This window comes from Haemaphysalis longicornis, unplaced genomic scaffold, assembly GCF_048455015.1.
Source record: "Haemaphysalis longicornis isolate Haplotype H1 unplaced genomic scaffold, Haemaphysalis longicornis Haplotype H1 scaffold_3, whole genome shotgun sequence".
Taxonomy (NCBI): Eukaryota; Metazoa; Arthropoda; class Arachnida; order Ixodida; family Ixodidae; genus Haemaphysalis; species Haemaphysalis longicornis.
Window position 1 is genome coordinate 149,886,393 of NW_027526335.1, and position 17,879 is coordinate 149,904,271.

A 17,879-nucleotide genomic window follows, 5' to 3' on the forward strand; every position below is an offset into this window, starting at 1 on the left:
GCTCATTGCAATTTTTCTCATCGCAAAAGGGGCCCGCGCTCTTTATTGGGTTTTTCCTTGCACGACACACCTCTATCTTCTGGTGCACTGTGCCTCTCCGCATGTCTCTACCGTCCCATGACGTGCCACATTATCCCTTGACGAAGTGAATATGCCTCTAGGCTCAGACTTCACGTTCGAGGGAAACATCGGCTTTGTGGTAGGCGTGGATAAACGAGAACAAAATCGAGGGCTGTAGGCGAATCAGCATCGCGCTAATCTTTTGAGACGGTCAGCGGCGGAGAAATTTTCGTTCCACTCTCAGTCAAGCTTTCGAGATATCTACAGTTTGGCCCAAAAATACTCCCAAATAAAGGGCAACAAATACATGGGACGTATAGGAAATGGTTCGGTGCCGCGGAAAATTTCCCGTAATCCCATTTTTTTACGTATTCGATCGTTCGTGTTAACGAGGTATTACCATATACGATAATACTGCGGTTATTTGTCTTATGAACAGTAGTAAACAATTTTGTGCGAATTCAGGATGCTGCAGACTCGGTCCGTTTTCACAATTTTTCTATTTGTGCTTGCCGTGTTCTTTTGCACTATTTTATTTTGTGTTTCTGTCCATTGATTGATTGTAGGTTTAACGCGCCGGCGCAACGGAGGCGATGAGGCGCGCCGTAGTTGAGGGGTCTCGATTAATTTTGACCACCTGGGGTTCTTTAACGTGCGCCGAAATCTCGTACACACGGGCGTTTTTGCTTTTCGCCTTCATCTGAAAAGCGGCCACCGCGGCCGGGAAAAAGAACCCGCGACCTCGTGCTCAGCAGCGCAACGCCTTAGCCACTGAGCCACCCCGGCAGGTTGTGTTTTTGCGCAGAGGCGTTGTAAAAGATGCATAGTTTTGTCGCGTGTTCACATAAATGAAAATATACATTTTTAATTCGGGGTTCTCAAAATTCTGTTCTTCCAAATATGCTCATTTCCTCTGTCATAACAACTTAATATGGGTCTTCTGGTCTATTAGGGGACGTTCGAGGGCTGGTCTATTTTTTTTTATCTCTTTGTTTTTTTTTTCTTGGCCTTTTTTCAACAGCGAGCTGTTTTGTATGATCAATATCCGTCCGTCGCAGCAACAAACATCGTAGTTTGAGAGAAAATGGCGAGAGCCCGACGAGCACGTTATGAGAGTGCGCGCCCTTAGAAAAAACAATTTGGTTAGGGATGTCCCGGGTATCGAACCCCAAAACCTTTACGTTGTGAAACTTGTAAGTTAACCACTGGATCACCACAAAGGCCGAAGGGGTACGGGGATGGCAGCAACGGGAAGCAATAACATGTGCACCAACTGAAAAAAACAATGCTTCCGGTAGTTGGAATCGACCCTGGGTCCGTCAAGTTATAAAACCGGCGTCATTCGATTGAACTATGATCGCTTTCCGAGCACACGGAATTTCTTTTGAGTTTATAGCACGGTCATTTATAGCTAAGGCGGTTCAATTTGGGAGAGACGTCAAAGTCTGCAGACGAAACAAACGAAACAAACAACGAAAACTTTCAGCGCCAAGTTCTGAAATAAATGTGATGTGCAACAGCCGATGAGGGCAGAGGGACCGCCAGCTGTACTGTTTCTCCAGCCTTGGATCTCAAGTGGAAGCTTCGCCAATTTTATTTTCGTTGTCGCGGTTGGTGTATATACTGAATGCGTGTTTTGGAGATTATTATTTTTTTTTCATTTTCGTATGTTTTATTTCTTTTTGTTTTTCAATGTTTTGGGTAACTGGGTAACTTGTTATTACAACGTGGTTACAGGGATTTATGTCTTACTTTGTTCAGTTATTTATGTTTGTGAAAGTGCAGGTTGTTAGGCTTGCGGACCATTTTTAAAATTTTATTCTTGTATGCACCATTCATTTTGCTGGCTTCTTTTCTGTATTTGTTGTGTGTGGAAATGGTATAAGACATTTTTTTATTCCTTCATTTACCCTAAAGGCCTGTTGCGGATTTCGAATATCCCGCCAACATGTACAGTCATGATGATGAGAGAGACGCCGGCAACGAAGTGGCACGTTCACGCGCCAGCGACGCGTGCGGGCACGCTGGCTCGTGATTGGTTTTTCGGAACGCTGCGCTTGAACGAGCGTGCACGGCTTTGCGTCGCTCTCTTGGAGGCGCAAATAAACCCTGAAGATCGGTTTTCCCTTTTCGTAACACTGGTGCCGAAAACTCGGGAAGAAAGCCAGCATCGCGGCGAGCCTTCTTTTTACCAGCTGGGTGAGCCTTTTCTTCAGTTGCGACCGGCATGGATCGTATCAAGAGCAAGCGCGCGTCACGGCGGGCTATGAACACGAAGATAATCAGCGAAGTGGACCAGCTGCTCCAGTCCCAGCAGTTTGCCCTTTCGGCTCTTCGTGTCGTTCACGGTCGTCTCCGAGCAAGCAATTCAGCATTGTCTGCGCTCAACGCCGAGCTCGAAGCCCACCTGACCGACGACCAAGCATCCGAGGACTACGCCTCTGTCATGGAGTACGAAGACGCAGCGAACAGCGCCCTGGCGTTACTTGAGCATCATATGGACGTCCTGAAATCTTCTTCTACGTCCCAGACTACTTCTTCATTGGATGACGCCAGCGGGGACCGAAGAGCTGCGAATTCGGGCGGACAAGCTTTGCCTGCTACCCGTGAGTTTGGAGCACGTCTCCCGAAACTAGAACTGTTGCGCTTCGACGGAGCTATAACGCGGTGGCAACCCGTCTGGGAAATGTTCCGACATTTGGTCCATGAAAACCCCAGGCTGTCCAACACCGACCGCTTCCAATACTTAGTTTCGCTTCTCGACGGAGCTGCTGCGGAAGCCGTTGCGGGTATTCAAATTACCGAGTCCTCGTACTCAGACGCCCTAGATGTCCTAAAAAATCGTTTTGGAAACGTAAAGCTGATTGAGCAAAAGCACTTAGAAAACCTGCGGATGCTCAGGCCTGTCGATTTATCTAGTAACGTGGCCGCTTTGCGGAAGCTTTACGATGCAGTGCAGATGAACCGGAGAGGACTAGAAAGCCTGGGAATCGGCATGTCATCATACGCGGCTATGCTGAATGAAGTGCTTTTGAAGGTCATACCTAGCGACATTGTCGTGGACTACTTGAAACGACAGAGCCTTGCTGCGAGCACATTTTCTACGAGCAGTCAAGTTTCGTCGGAACAGGAGATTGAACATCTGCTGTCTTTCCTGCGAGTGGAAGTAGAGTGCCGAGAAAGAAGCTGTCAAATCAGCAAGCCACCGCGAAGTCATGACGCCGAACGCGGATCTAAGAAGCAGCCGTTTATTCCGGCCGCTGCGGTTCTCCACAACAAGGCAAAGACCTCTTCTTGTTTCTTCTGCGCCGCTACAGATCACAGGGCTGAAGAATGTTCTGGCGACATTGACTTGGCTGACAAGCGAACTCGCCTGTCAAGTGACGGCCGATGCTTCAGATGCACCGAAAAGGGACATCTCGTGCGGAGTTGCCGAAAGAAGGTCCGGTGTGGGACATGTAAGCGGCGCCACGCCACCACAATGTGCACCACTGACCCCGCTCGGAAACCGTTGGAATCGGCTGCAGAAACGCGACATGCAGCGATGCACGTCAACACGCGCAAATCAGCCATCCCGCGACTCTCCAGCGACGTCCTACTACAGACGTTTAGGGCGTGGATGATGACTTCGTCCCATTGCTGCTACGTACGTGGCATTTTTGACAACGGCAGCCAACGCACTTTCATTAGACAAGATGTTGCCTCTAAGCTCAAGTTAGCTGCAATTGGCGAAGTCGATCTGGCCATCAGTGCTTTCGGCCGATCTGGAGGTCCCAAGAAGAAGTTTAAAGTTGTCAGAGCGACCCTCCGCAGTCAACATGACAGTACGTGTGCTGAGGTTGAAGCCATCGTCGTGCCTTTCATCTGTGAAGAGATGGCACAAGCACCGAAGGACAACGCGCTTCTTCAACGTCTGATCGCCGAAGGAAAACCACTAGCTGACGCCATCGCCTTTCCAGGCGTAGAGCACGAACAAGGAGTGAGCCTACTTGTTGGCTCAAACCAGATCTGGAAGCTAATGCCGAAATCGAGCGAGGTGCAGTGGGATGAGAAGAATCCATCCCTAACCGCCATCAAGACGAGCATGGGATGGACCCTACAAGGACCGTTATAACTAAATTAGAGCAGTAAAAGCGAAGGCAGCAGCCTCGTGTGTGTTCTCCGCACGGACACGCATGAGAACGAAGACCTCTCTTGCTCTCTTCGGCGGTGTCGGGAGATAGACACTGTTGGTCTAAAGAACTCTCCGAACTCGCATCCCGGTGAAGATGTATTGCGCAAGTCTGAAGATTCAATACGGTTGGAAAATGTGCGCCATGACATAGAAGTGCGATGTGGGTCCAGACCAGTATCAATGGCCGACTACCACAAGACTGCCCTTTTGTGCGCTCACGGAGTACCTCCACAACTTTCTTCAAACGAAGAAGGCGTAAGACCGTACGATAAGGCTAGGAGGCGACACCAGAGGACTGACCACCCGGAAAAAGTTGTGAAGGGAATGCGTGGCTCAGACGATGCCTACTACGTGCCGCACCGGGAGGTTCTTCGAGAGGTGTCAAGAGCAATTCAATTTTATACTGCATCCTTACATGCTTTCGGAACCTCTTCCTGGAAGAACGGTATTAAACAGAGACTGAATCTCAGCGTGACCCCGGAAGAAAGAAGACGCGCGGTACAACTGCCGGAAGATCGCCGTTGTACCCCCCTAATTAACACTGCTCGTAAGCGACTTCCTCATCGTGGAATCAGCAATACTCTTGCTGAAAGACGCAAGGCCGCCCAGGGAGTTCAAGACACCGACTGTGTGCGAAGAAGATGCTCCGACGCTGCAAAGCCTGCCCGTGTGTTAATCTGCAAACTGCGAGAACTCTCGTTTCATCGTTACCTTGAGACGGAGTCAGCAATATGCTTGCAACGCTTTAGAAACTTGGACAATCGGTGAAGTGTAATAGCAAATAACGGTAACACTAGGACCGGGCAAGTGCAGCTAGTGTGCGTTAGAGAAAGTTCTTAACTATACAAATATTGTGACTGCCTTTGTATCTATGCGAGTGAGCATTTGGTGGGCGTGGAGGATGTTGCGGATTTCGAATATCCCGCCAACATGTACAGTCATGATGATGAGAGAGACGCCGGCAACGAAGTGGCACGTTCACGCGCCAGCGATGCGTGCGGGCACGTTAGCTCGTGATTGGTTTTTCGGAACGCTGCGCTTGAACGAGCGTGCGCGGCTTTGCGTCGCTCTCTTGGAGGCGCAAATAAACCCTGAAGATCGGCTTTCCCGACTCGTAACAAGGCCTTTGTAGGCATTACTTGGGGGAGGAATCGAAAAAAAATACATAAAAACAGCAACACTCCTGGAAATAATGACACACATTCATTTCGAAATGCATAGTTGCACAATACAGGTCTTAAACAAGGAGACGAGTAGTTATTTATTTCTAACAAGCCTAAGTACAAGTTCAAAAATGACATAATGAAAACGATTTATGATTTCCCGAATAGTAGTTTTTATATAAGCCGTTTATGTTAACATTTGTTTAAAATTTTGCTTTGACCGATGATCTCTATCTAGAGATCCAAAAGATACAGATAGATGATCTCTGTGTCTACATTATAGAAAACTCAAACATATTTACTTCGCCAATTCTTCAGTTTTGTGCAAATGCGATGTGTCACAATTTTGTGGCTGGGAAAAACATCGAAAAACCTGCCACACACTGGAAGCAGGCCTCTGTCGTAGCCTTCTAGAGAAGAAGAACAGTACTTGATGGGCGTTCCACACCACAATAGCATGGCTTGCACATAAAGGCGCCACAGCTCTTTCTCGGGGCTGGTCGATGCGGGTGTGGCCGACAAGTTCACCGACTTACACCTTGCACGCTGTGTAGAAACATGGCAGCAAATGGGACGTCAGTGCAAACTACCCACAGCTCGTCAATAGCAGTTCTTTGCAAATTCCAACACGTCTGATTTGTTCCTTGTAGCAATAACAGTCATAGAAAAACAGCCGCGGTACTGAGAGTTGAAACAATAAAATTCACATTTACTGAGATGTCATGAATATTTAGTTAAATAGAAGTACAATCTATGTCACATTCAAAATACTTCATTCCTCCAGCTTATGTGCGAATAGTGGGTATTTTGTCCACCTGCACATAAAACATGAAAACCTTGCCCGCATGTAAATAAACGAGAGAAAACAATTTCAGATGATTCTTTGCATTTTAACAAAAAATAAGCAGGTGAGATTGTGTTGAGCGCAAAAGAATCACAGATTGCATTTTATCTTCTATTGTGTTCTACCCCTAAAACGTTGAGTCATTATTCTCTGAAATATTGAGTGGTTATTTTTTCATATTTTTATCTCTTTGCTCTGAAAAAATACTACCTCTGTCAACACGTTGTATATGGCATGAAAATTCGTTTTACGGAGGTGTTATTTCCTCCTGTCGATATAAAAATACCAATACACTGCTCAGGAAAACGGACAATCATAGCTGCTGTGAAGATATTGAACTTTTATGCCCAATATTGCGCAAACCCCCAATTTCTTCGTTGTACAAAAAACGTGGTACTTAGATACATAGGCTATTTATTTTCCTCTATAAAGAACAAAATACAATATGGAGGAGACGGAAGGAAAAAAGCTGGTCTTTGCAGCATGTGCTCCCCTTACGCCCTACGTACGGCAACCGCAGTGATTTAGCACGCAGAAACGGAACGACTAGATCAATTGAACATTTTAGCAGCGAAGCTGTTTAGTAAGTTGGCATAGTTTCGTGTCCGCAGTTAAAAAACTACCAAAAAAATGCCAAGCACGCGTGATCGCGTGCCCTATGAAGACCATCAAGCAGCTAAAATACCAAGAAAAGGCAGAGCGCTCGGTGGTGCGTGCGTCGCGGTGACCGCCCAGCCTCCCCGGCACAAGTTTGTCAAGGCAAACATGCCACTTAGGAAGATTTTTCAAGATTGGCCAAAAACAAACTCCATCGTTCGTCGTATTCGTGGCAACATTTGCTCGCAACGAGAAAGACACGCCATAGTGCACGCCCCTCCAAAGAAATGATTATCACTTGCAAAACAATAAAGAAAGGTCACACTTGTCACAACATTGGTGAAGTAAAGGTCGTTGTGGCTGCAACGAAGAAGCAAAGCGGCTGCAATCGTGGACTTAAACCGTCGTGATGGCCGTGAAGGTTGCGTACAGCTTCGCTAACTTCAAGTCTTCCGCTATAGTGTGAGCTTCCTTTATTTTTTTACACAATGGTAACGCACGATCAACACTCTACATTATTATACAAAAGAAGCAGCTATATAAAAAGGACACTTCTGCAAAGCAAAGTGTCGTAAACCGAAAAACTGCTAACCAAACGTACATGGAAATCCTCAGTAAATAATAAAGCCGATGACAACAAAGGCTCGAAAATGTACATCAGCATTGTCACCGTTTGCTTTGAGAATCTCAATGAAATCTAGGGTTGGACGGAAACCCGTCTGGTCAGGAAAACACATGACAATAAAAATTGGCACCGACCGAGAATGTTTAAAATCCAAAGAAAGACGTTTCGGCTCCCGTACGGGTGCCTTGTTCACAATGAAAAGTGGGGGCGAAAGTGATCCGGTTATGTTTGCTTCAAGATGTGACGTAGGCAACGTGCGTACACGTGTGGGAAGTTGCCGTCATTGCGATTAAGTGTGTGCTCCGTGGTCTGGATTGTCAGGAATTCAAGATAAAGCCGAGAGGTGAAATTCTTCTCTTTTTCGATTATTTTTTGCATTCGCCCAATCTATTTCATGGTTAGTTGCTTCTGCGTGCTCAGCGAGAGCGTTACAGGACACGTTCTTCTTTCTTACGTCGTACATGTGCTGCTTGAGGCTTTGCTAACAATTTCCTGTCTTGCCGACATAGATTCGGTCGCAATCTGCGCAGGGAATGCTGTAGACAACGCCTGGAACCTTTTCCTCTGTGAGCTTGTCCTTCACGTTCACCAGGGAGTGCCGTATCTTTTGAGTTGGCACATGCGCTACCTGTACACTCTAGGAGCGCAGAACACGCGCCAAGTGCTCGCTAATTCCAGGAACGTCTTTCTTTGGATTTTAAACACTCTTGGTCGGAGCCAGTTTTTATTGCCATGAGAATCTCAATATAAAAACGTTATCTTTCTCCAGTGTGTTAGACGTTTCGGTAAGGTGTACAACACATATCGGTAACAATGAATGACGCCACAAAATTGCGATGACGACAACGCACGACACTCTACACAAAAGGCTGGTTCAAGACGGGGAAACTAAAACATAGACCACATGGCACGGTTATTGGCGATTAAAGGAGTTTACACACTGAAAGCACTCTGAACGCGTAGAGTGAAGTCGCCTTCAGAATAATCAACTCAGAAAAGTATTGTTCGGTATGCACATTCCACTCTACCTAATCAGTGAGCCTTTTTGCTCGTTTTGCGCTACAAGAAGTATAAATTTATTAAAGACGATAGTCTTTCTTGGGCTACTTAAACGCAGAAATTTTGATCTGTCTGCATGTATGTCTGTCTCTCTGTCTCTCTGTGACTCGATTCAGTCACCAGGTGAAAGTGAAACAGAAGCTGGACCCATGTGTAGCAGGTGTGGAAAGGGCCTATCCGTAGTCCACATACTAATCACATGCAAGGCACTTGACACAACACGACACAAACATTTCCCTGAATTATACAGACAACACATTCCTTTGCACCCATCATACTTTTTAGCCGACGAACCAATGTTTTCTAGTCAACGTGTTTTTAAGTTTTTAGCTGAGGTAAACTTTTTGCAGCTCTTGTCATATCATGTGTAATCACCCTGGCCCTATACACCAGCCATCTCCATTGTCGTTTGTTTTGCATCACCTTTACTTTTAGTCACATGTTTTAGTATGTACGGTCTCATCATAATTCAGTAACGTCTTCTTTGGCGCTCTTTGCCCATAGTCGGCCTTGCGCCAATAAAACCCAACTATCATCATCATGAAACAGAAGCTGCGCAATAGTCTTATATACCCACCGCCAAATCTAAACGTCTTCGTGCGGTGTAAATGTTCACACTTATCAACATTTTTCAACAAGAACAAGACGATAGGCAAATATGAGGCAGAAACGCAATACATAAGTGATATTTGCAGTGTTCCTTTATTTAGAATTTAATGGATGTGCGGTTTTCGCGATAGTAAATGAAATACTACATCGACTGCAGAAAACCGTAGCTCCAGCGTGCTATCCTGGGAAGAACGAGACGGGAGCGGAACAGCATGAGAGGCGCGCGGGAAAGAGAAGGGAGGCGTTTAGTTGTAAGGGGCGCCAGTCGACTATCCTCTTTCGCCGACATTTGCAACAAAAGGAGCAGATAGGCGGCCATTTTTTCTGCTCAGATATTGTTCCCGAAATTCTGCGGCAGTAGATTACAACTTTCAGCATAAATGCGTTGCAAGTTAATAATTTCACCCGTCTGCGAAAGATGAATCGGTGTCCATAAATTACACTTTTTATACAGTTCATATTGTACGCATGCTGTCAATCAGTTGTTATGAAAAAAAAATTATTACCTCCGCTGTTGATTTCAAATGAAAGCATATTTGTATTCCCTCAGTATTTCATTCCAAGATCCCGAAGTATGGGACTCTGATATGTTACCACTGCGTAATCACCGCAATATCTCGCGACGAAACAGCAATTACCTCTGAACGGTCCAAGTGGCAAATGAGCTATAAAGTTCGAGAGCAGAACATCTACTCGCAAACCACGGAGAGCTCTGATTCTTGAAAATCTGTGGCGTATGACCCCTGAATGAATTCTGATGTATCTCGGGCGAAATGACGGAGCTAGAGAAGCAAAGAAATAGACCTAAACACGGCCCAAACAAAGAAAGTGACCAAAGAAGCCACTCGAAGTAACAAGCCCCAGAATACAACGAAACCAACGCGAAGAACGACACGCAACTACCGTGCAACAGCAAAGAAGTGCTTGACAACTATCGTTAGCCTTTCGCCTTTAACATGTAGCTCGACCTAAGTGCCTCTAGTTTGTATATATTATAAATTATCTCATAAAGAGTACCTGAATACCGTCAAAAAATTGGCGTTTCTTCGATGTATTTTTCTCATAAACCTCATTCAACTCTTCTCAGATGGAGCTGTACGTCGACCTCATGGGATCGCGCGCTGGCAGACAAGGCTGGGCTGTATACGACGTTGATTTCGATGACTACAGCAACGCGTGCAAATACTCCACAAACTTCAAAAACCTGCGCACCGTCAGCAGGTTCTTCCGTTTGTGACCCACTTTCACTGCCAGCCGCCAATACGTGGAAGGACTCAACTTCTGCCTTGAGTTTCGCAACACACCGGCAACTTTTTAAAGCAATTTTTAAGACAATTTTCAAGAATACATGAACGCAGCAATGTCTGCCTTTGTTATAGTTACCGTTTCTTGAGAAATATCCCTAAATAAAAGCTGTTGCGGTCGTATATGAGGCCGTAGACTTGAATGGCACAAGCTATTATCCCAGTGATGTGTATTTAATTATTTGACCGGCTAAATGTTTGAAAAGTCTTCATCAAGAAGCATATATATATATATATATATATATATATATATATATATATATATATATATATATATATATATATATATATATATATATATATAACCCAGAAATAAGAGTTGGCAGTCAAGAAAACCTCGGAAAGCAGGAAAGCAAAGGGGAGGACGTGGTCGGTCATTGAAACAGATAAAGAATTTGGAAAGAAAGAAAGAAAGCGGAGAAAAAATATATATATATATATTTGTATATATATATATATATATATATATATATATATATATATATATATATATATACATTGTAAGAAACTGCGACCTGTAGTCAGGTTCGTACGCTTTATTCCCCTCGAGCTCCCGCTTCCTCTTCCTCTCCTTCCCCGCTTGGCTACGAATACACCAACTTCGTGGGTGATTGCCCGCGGAACGCGCTTTCAGTTTTGGCTTTCGGTTTTCGCCTTCACAATATATATACCCGCCAAGCCTGCAGCGGCCACAACGCCCCGAGGGAACGCTCACGGCGATACTACGAAGCAGGGTTGTACGGAACGGTGTTACAAGGAACGGCGTTCTTGGAGCTAGTTCCTTATTCGAGGAACAGAAGGACGCCACTGTTCCATTAGGGATCGGTGGAACTGAGACGGTAACTCGTTAGGTTTTTGAAGGAACGGCAGGAACGGCGTTCCTGCCGTTACATAGCTAGGATTTGGCTGTTTTTGATGCCAAGGCTCGAGTACAAAAATCCACAAGTAGCTACTGCGTTTTTCTTCCTATATGCTGGTAATTTTTTCCGCCCTTCAGCCGTACGTGCTATCTAGAAGGTCTAAGGCAGAAGAATAACCACGCAGCAGCCCGCAGCTTGTGCTTACTTTCATGCTGGTTGAACTTACGCTGCGTTCGACGGGTGAATACACGATGATGATGATAATGATGATGATTTAATGGTCATACCCTTTGCAACGGGTCGGTACTATAAGTGCTCTGGCCAACTAAAACAAACAGACAAAAAACAGGCAAAGACATACAAAACATGGAAAGACAAACACACACAAGAGAGTACACTTTGGTGTTCACAGTTCTGCATGTCGCGGTTGAACACTCCTGCACGAGTGTCACACCAAACGATGCCACTGCCCAGTGACTGCAGACCACGCACACCGTAGTAGAGTGCTCGAATGCGGAGTTAGTCTGACGCCTTGACGCGATTGTGCGCGACAGCCCACCATTGCGTTAGGCGCCACTTTCTCACCCAGACACTCGATTCCCCTTCTGCGGTGCCGTCGCTTGCCTCTTCGCTATCGTCGCTCAGGTGGACAACCCCAAGCGCCACTGGCACGGTGGCACCCCCTCAGGGGTGCGGCGGGAGTTGCGGGCATTGAAGTACGACGTGTTCGATAGTTTCCTCTTGGGCTCCACACATACGGCATAGCGCAGTCTGTAGCTCAGGAGCCGAGTCATACCGCCGGCGGTACACCTGCGTTCGTAGTGCCACCGCCCGTGCCTCAAACAGGAGTTTGCTTCCAATGCTGTTGTCATAGAGCTTCTCGGCACCGATCGCTACCTTGTGTTGCCGGTAGGTGCCAATGGTCTCCTTGCCCTCCATTCCCGCACTCCAGACGCCCTCCTCTGCGTCTTGGACTCGGGAACGCACTTCCCTGGTGTACGCTGCTGCTGTGCCCGCATCGATGGTCCGGGTAAAGATATTGAATTTAGCCTCGATGCGATATACCCGCTGCACCCATTTTGTGTGGATGCATGTAGCAGACAGGTACTCGAAGGCGCGCCGTGCCCACCGCTCACGGGCCATGAACAGCAAACGGCCACGGAAGCTGAGCTTGCTCGAGGCTTCCCGGGCCTCAAAGCTGGACCATTCAAGGTCTCACTGTGTGGCCTCGTTTGCCACGGCACCATGACATCCCACTGCGGTGCGACCAACCTCTCGCTGACGCCTTTCCAACCACTCGCGTGTTCGTGCCGACAGGCAGATCACTGCATTGGTGAAGGTTAGGCCAGGGACGTGGACCAGCTTCCACAGGTCCCGCATCATGACATACCGGTTGCAGCCCCATAGACAGCGACACCGGAGAATGCACTGCGCCTTGAGTGCCGCCTGTCGGACTTTGGCCTCATGAAGTTGATATTTGTTAGCCCCAGTACACAGCGTTACGCACAGATATTTGTAGGACGTGGCGACAGTCAGTTGCTTTCCCTGCAATGTGAGGACCGGTTGTTCATTCATGTCCCCAGCTAGTTGGACAACCATGGACTCCCGTTGATTCAAGCGGAGGCCAAGTCTCTGGATTTCAACTGAGCAAATGTTCAACAGCCGTTGCACATCGTGTTCGTCCTCTCCCATGAGTACAAGGTCGTCTGCATATGCGAGACCCGGCAGGCGGCGGGAATCATCGACTCCGCTGGCGCTGTGCCTAATTAAGCCAAAGCCCAGGTTTGCTGAAGGAGGGACTTTTCTAGACCGGACACATACAGCAGATAGGGGCGAGGAGACAGTGGGCAGCCCTAACGCAAGCCCTTCTGGATCGTGACTCTCTCCGATTGCACGCTCCCAAATACAATCGTGACTGCATTGCCCACATATAGCCTCTTTACAGTGTCCAAAAGAAGTGGCTCTAATCCCAGAGTGCCAAGGCGATCGAAAAAGGTTGCGTGCGGAACATGGTCGTAAGCTTTTTCCACATCCAGAAAACAGCAGATGAGTCTACGGCCCTCTTTTCTGGCAATATCTATACAGCTCGTGAGCACAAACAGATTATCTTCCAAACGCCTGCCTGGACGAAATCCGTTTTGTAGCTTCGTCAGGCACCCCGCCGTCTCCGCCCATCCGCTGATCCACGCTTTCAACACCTGCATGAACACTCGATTCAAAACACTGGTGACCATGAGTGCCCTATAGTCGCAGATATGGGCCGCATTGCCGCCGTGCCTCAGAAGGAGCACCACCTTGCCATCTCGCCACTCCTCTGGTGTATCTTCACCGTGAAGAATGTTGGTGAACAGCTCCGCTAGCTGTTACTGCGCGCCGTCCGCGGCAAAAAGTTGAACCAACGTGCCGTTTTGGGTGCGAGAGTGCGCGGTTTCAAAACAAAACCTAGCAAAGCATTGTTTGATGCTGTGCCGTGTTATGGTTGTCGCGCTTTGTGCTTTTGTTAGATTACCACTGCGTTGTCCATAATGATTGAGGAGGATTTTATTCCGTTTCCGTTCTGCCCTACCGATTGGGTGCCGGACGTCTCAACGAGCAACATTACCGAGGATGGCGTGTGGCAATACTTGCACTCGACAACGCCGACTACCAGTCAGGGGCACCGAGACAGACGCTTCAAAGACGAGGGACAGGTTCACAAGCTCATGATGAACTAGAATAAAGACGACGCAGAACTCAGCCTTCTACGAGCGGCGTGTGTGCCATCGATGAAGAGTAAGGTGTACGTCGTGTCCGCCTGGTTTAAGCGGGCGACTGGCCTCATCTTGGGAGCGCACTGAGATTGTGTGGCAGGGCAAATACCTTTTTTTGCAGTCGCTCTCGTAATGCATTCACCCTAATCAATATATGTTATGTTAGCTGTTGAGAATGGCTACATCCTTTCCTACTTTCTTTTTATTTCATTCACCGCAATCACTTGTGCAACTTTCGCTGCGGTCACGTTCGCTGGAAGTATGTTCTGTACTTAAGAAAACGACCTGGATTGCGGTCCTGGCTGTCGGTATACCTCGTTCTCATTTGCAGGGGCGGGGTTGTTTTCTAGAAGTATGCTAGCGAGTACAGTGACTTGGTTTGAATGAGGGCAGCCTTATTTTTTTTAATCAGTACTACAGATCAGAGATTTTGCAATCCTGCCAGGGCGATTTATGCTTTTTATGCACGGAGAAGCGCAGCTTTGAGGAAAGCCATACATAAAAAAGTCTAGCGTAATTGCTTGTTTTACACTTTCAGAGCGTAATAATGCAGTATGTCTCGTCAGAATGCCTCATGGTGAGTTCTTGATTTCAGACTCAGCGAGAGCTGCCAACACGTCTCAGCCGTTCTTTTTGCTGCTCCCGAGAGAAAAGGAGACGACGAGAGCGGAGTATCGTGCACGGATGTACCTTGCGCGTGGATTGTGCCCGCAGAAGGTATGACCTGTTTTACCATATGCATCAGTCTTGCACCAAATACCCCTCTATTGTTTGGTTGGTGTACTGCACGTCATTTCTATCTTTTACTCCATGCAATCACGTATGCACATCAGCCACTCTGTGTTAAAAATGTGGTTTTCTAGCAGTTATAATGAATTTCAATAGTTTATTTTTATTTGTGCGTTTTTTTTGCATCTAAGCAAAAATGCTTGTGCTGTCAAAAGGACTAGTGTGAGTCAACAAGTGGAAGCATGCGTATCATGAAAAATCCACGCCAACATGAAACAGCAGTCATTTTCCCCATTTATTGCTTTCAGTTTAACAAGAGCAAGGGTGTGGGATACTTGCTTTACAAGAACGCTGGATATTGCATCAACAGTGCTTTATTTCTTTTACAGCCAAGAAGCCAGCACCGCGACTTCCTCTAACAGAGATAGGATTCAGGCGGCACGTCGTCAACAGGCCAATGCTTCCAGCACGCCCAAGGCAGTACGACCCCTGCGACAAGCTGGAACCGTTACCCCCCGACAGCAACAAAACACTCAAAGATGACCTGAAAGCTGCATTCCAAACATTGCATGCTTTGAGAAATCTCAGTCCGAGCGATACGCACCCACCAGCAGCCGAAGAGGCAACTGATGCGCAGTTGGAACTGCAAGATACTGCCGACCTGTGGAGTGAGCCTTCACAACAAATAATACAAAACCACTTGGCCTCACTAAAGCCACTGCCGGAAAGGCAAATAGCAGAAATTTGTGCAGCCACACTGGGCCGAACAAATAATAAGCAGTGGTTCGTTGAGAGGAAGAGACGACTGACAGCTTCATCCTTCAAGACAATTTGCTCTTGTACGAAGCCTGTTGGCCTGCTGAAAATGCTGCTCTACCTAAGTGACAGAGCGGTGTCGGTGGTTATGGTTTATGGCCGTGACCATGAGAAAGACGCTGTGGCAGCCTATGTCTCACTAATGAGAATCATGGATGTAGAAGTCGAGGTTTTTGAAACTGGACTACATGTTCACAAACAGCACCCATATTTAGTGGCATCGCCTCACAGGCTAGTGAGTGTTGACGGTAGGGAAGGCCTGCTAGATGTCAAGTGCCTGCCATCCAAGAAAGGGATGACTGTAGAGGACGCCTGCAAGGACAGGAAGTTTTGCTGTGCACTGAAAGATGGCGGGGCATCTTTGAAGATAAACCACGAGTACTATTACCAAGTAGAAGGGCAGATGGCTGTGACAGGCCACATGTGGTGCGAGTTTGCCATATGAACGGAACGGAAAGATGGAAGTTGTACACACATTCATGTCGAGCGCATTTCATTTAATGAAAGCTTCGGGCAAAACGAAATGATGCCTGCATTGCATCACTTCATGCTTCATGCGTTCATTCCCGAGCTACTGACACAAAGAATTAGGAGGCTGGGTGTTCTGTACACGTCTGGAGCATATGTGTCATTTAAAAAAGTCCGCAGAGGCTTCTATGTGAGCCAACCAGCGGCCAGTTTGAAGTTGAAAATAAAGAAGCTCGTGTGAAACGCTTCAAACACAAGCATAAATGTTGTACTTCATTTTTGACGCGTCACGCTCTCTTGCATCGCTCTGCTGCTTTTATTAGACGAGGCTTGAAGTTCGCGAGGAAGCAGCTAACTTGGAACACCTGTTAAGCAATGTCGAGCATTGTAATTGGAAAGACTCCCTTTAATATTTTGACTCGACCTATCACCCGTTCAACATGCGCCCTAGCACTTGCAATCTTGCGCGTCTCGTAAACTGCCTCAGCAGGCATTTGCCTTTCATACCGTTCACGAAAGGGGGGTTGGTGAACCGTTATACTTGGCCGCAGGTAAAGAAACGTAAAACTTTTATCGACCTTTATCGCGTCTCCTTCCTCCAGCAGATCCATGAGTCCACTGCTCTCTAGATGGCTTTGTCTGAAACGGAGCCACCCCAGAGCAGAGACGCAAAAGCAACATAGCCGTCCGGTGTGCAGCCAAGCAGTGCCTTGTAGGTGTTAAAATGCTTATATCTAGAGAAGCTCTGGCGCTGTGCTTTCAACAAAGAGGATCTCTGAATGCGACCTTCAGTCTCATCAAGGACAAGACGACTATCCTCAAACCCTTTAAAAGATTTGGGAAGATGTTCCGCCATATCTTCTTTTGGAGGGATATTAGTTAGTCTTCGTAGTTCCCATTGGAGAAAGTTCATTCATGTCGAAAATATTCTGCTGGCCTTACTTTCAGAGAGCATGAAATTTCGCGCCACCTCTTCGGTGGACATCCCAGTCCTCAGGCGGACCAACACCATGAAAAATTCATTTCTGAGGTCAATTTCTTTTGGCCGACCACGTGTCTCGCCTTGCTTTTTGTTGTCAAAGCCCCAGTACGTGATTTTCCTGGCAAGGGGCTCCAAGTACTTGAACAGAGCCTAAAACAACCTAATGTTAGGAAGGCCGGTGTATGAGCGACACTTGGAACAGCTTTGTAGTATGCTCTGGTTCAGGAGTCGCGACTCGGCGTGGTGCAGTCTTCCCTCAAGCCTTCGGTGCTTCTCTTTTAGTATTATGATCGCACTTCGTAGCTGGGCAATTTTTTCCTCCGACAGCTTGACCCGGCAACGACAATCAGCAACATCTACACATTGAAAAAAAGACAAACATACAGAAGCTATTATTGTATTCTGAAAATAATATTACGCAAGAATATTCGAAGGCTTGTTTTTTCTACTAAAGTGTATTATTCCTGAATTAAGCGTGCTAACACACACAGCGAAACAGTGGCCGGATGAAGGAATTTACTTTTTTCTAGTGCTATGGGCCTAGTATACGTTATGCGGTTTAACAGTAATATGACAGCTACTCAATTCCAAGCAGGAAGAGGAGAATCGCACTTACCCGGAGTAGCAGCACTTGGACAATGCGCCGCGGGTGCAGCAGACACCTCGTCATTGGGCTCTCCTGCTCAGAAAAAGCAACCGATAAATGTGCGCAAGTTCAACCACTAAGTATAGCACAGCTAGTGAATGTGAGACAGATAAATGTTATAATGAGGTAACGAATTGAATACCAGTGTCCTCCCGGCAGGTTCCTGAAAGTGCAGGCCATTTTCATCCGTGTT

General features: G+C 46.9%; 1 protein-coding gene and 2 pseudogenes across 1 annotated transcript; 2 read left to right on the plus strand and 1 right to left on the minus strand.

Moving 5' to 3' along the window:
• Nucleotides 1-2,287: 2,287 nt before the first annotated feature.
• Nucleotides 2,288-4,174, plus strand: LOC144175470 (uncharacterized). The gene has a single exon (XM_077704560.1). The coding sequence runs from the start codon at nt 2,288-2,290 to the stop codon at nt 4,172-4,174; it is 1,887 nt and encodes a 628-aa protein (XP_077560686.1).
• A 9,376-nt stretch (nt 4,175-13,550) lies between these two features.
• On the plus strand, nt 13,551-16,299 carry LOC144175471 (uncharacterized; annotated as a pseudogene).
• Nucleotides 16,300-16,345: 46 nt separating this feature from the next.
• LOC144175472 (uncharacterized) lies at nt 16,346-17,217 on the minus strand (annotated as a pseudogene).
• Between the last annotated feature and the right edge of the window lie 662 nt (nt 17,218-17,879).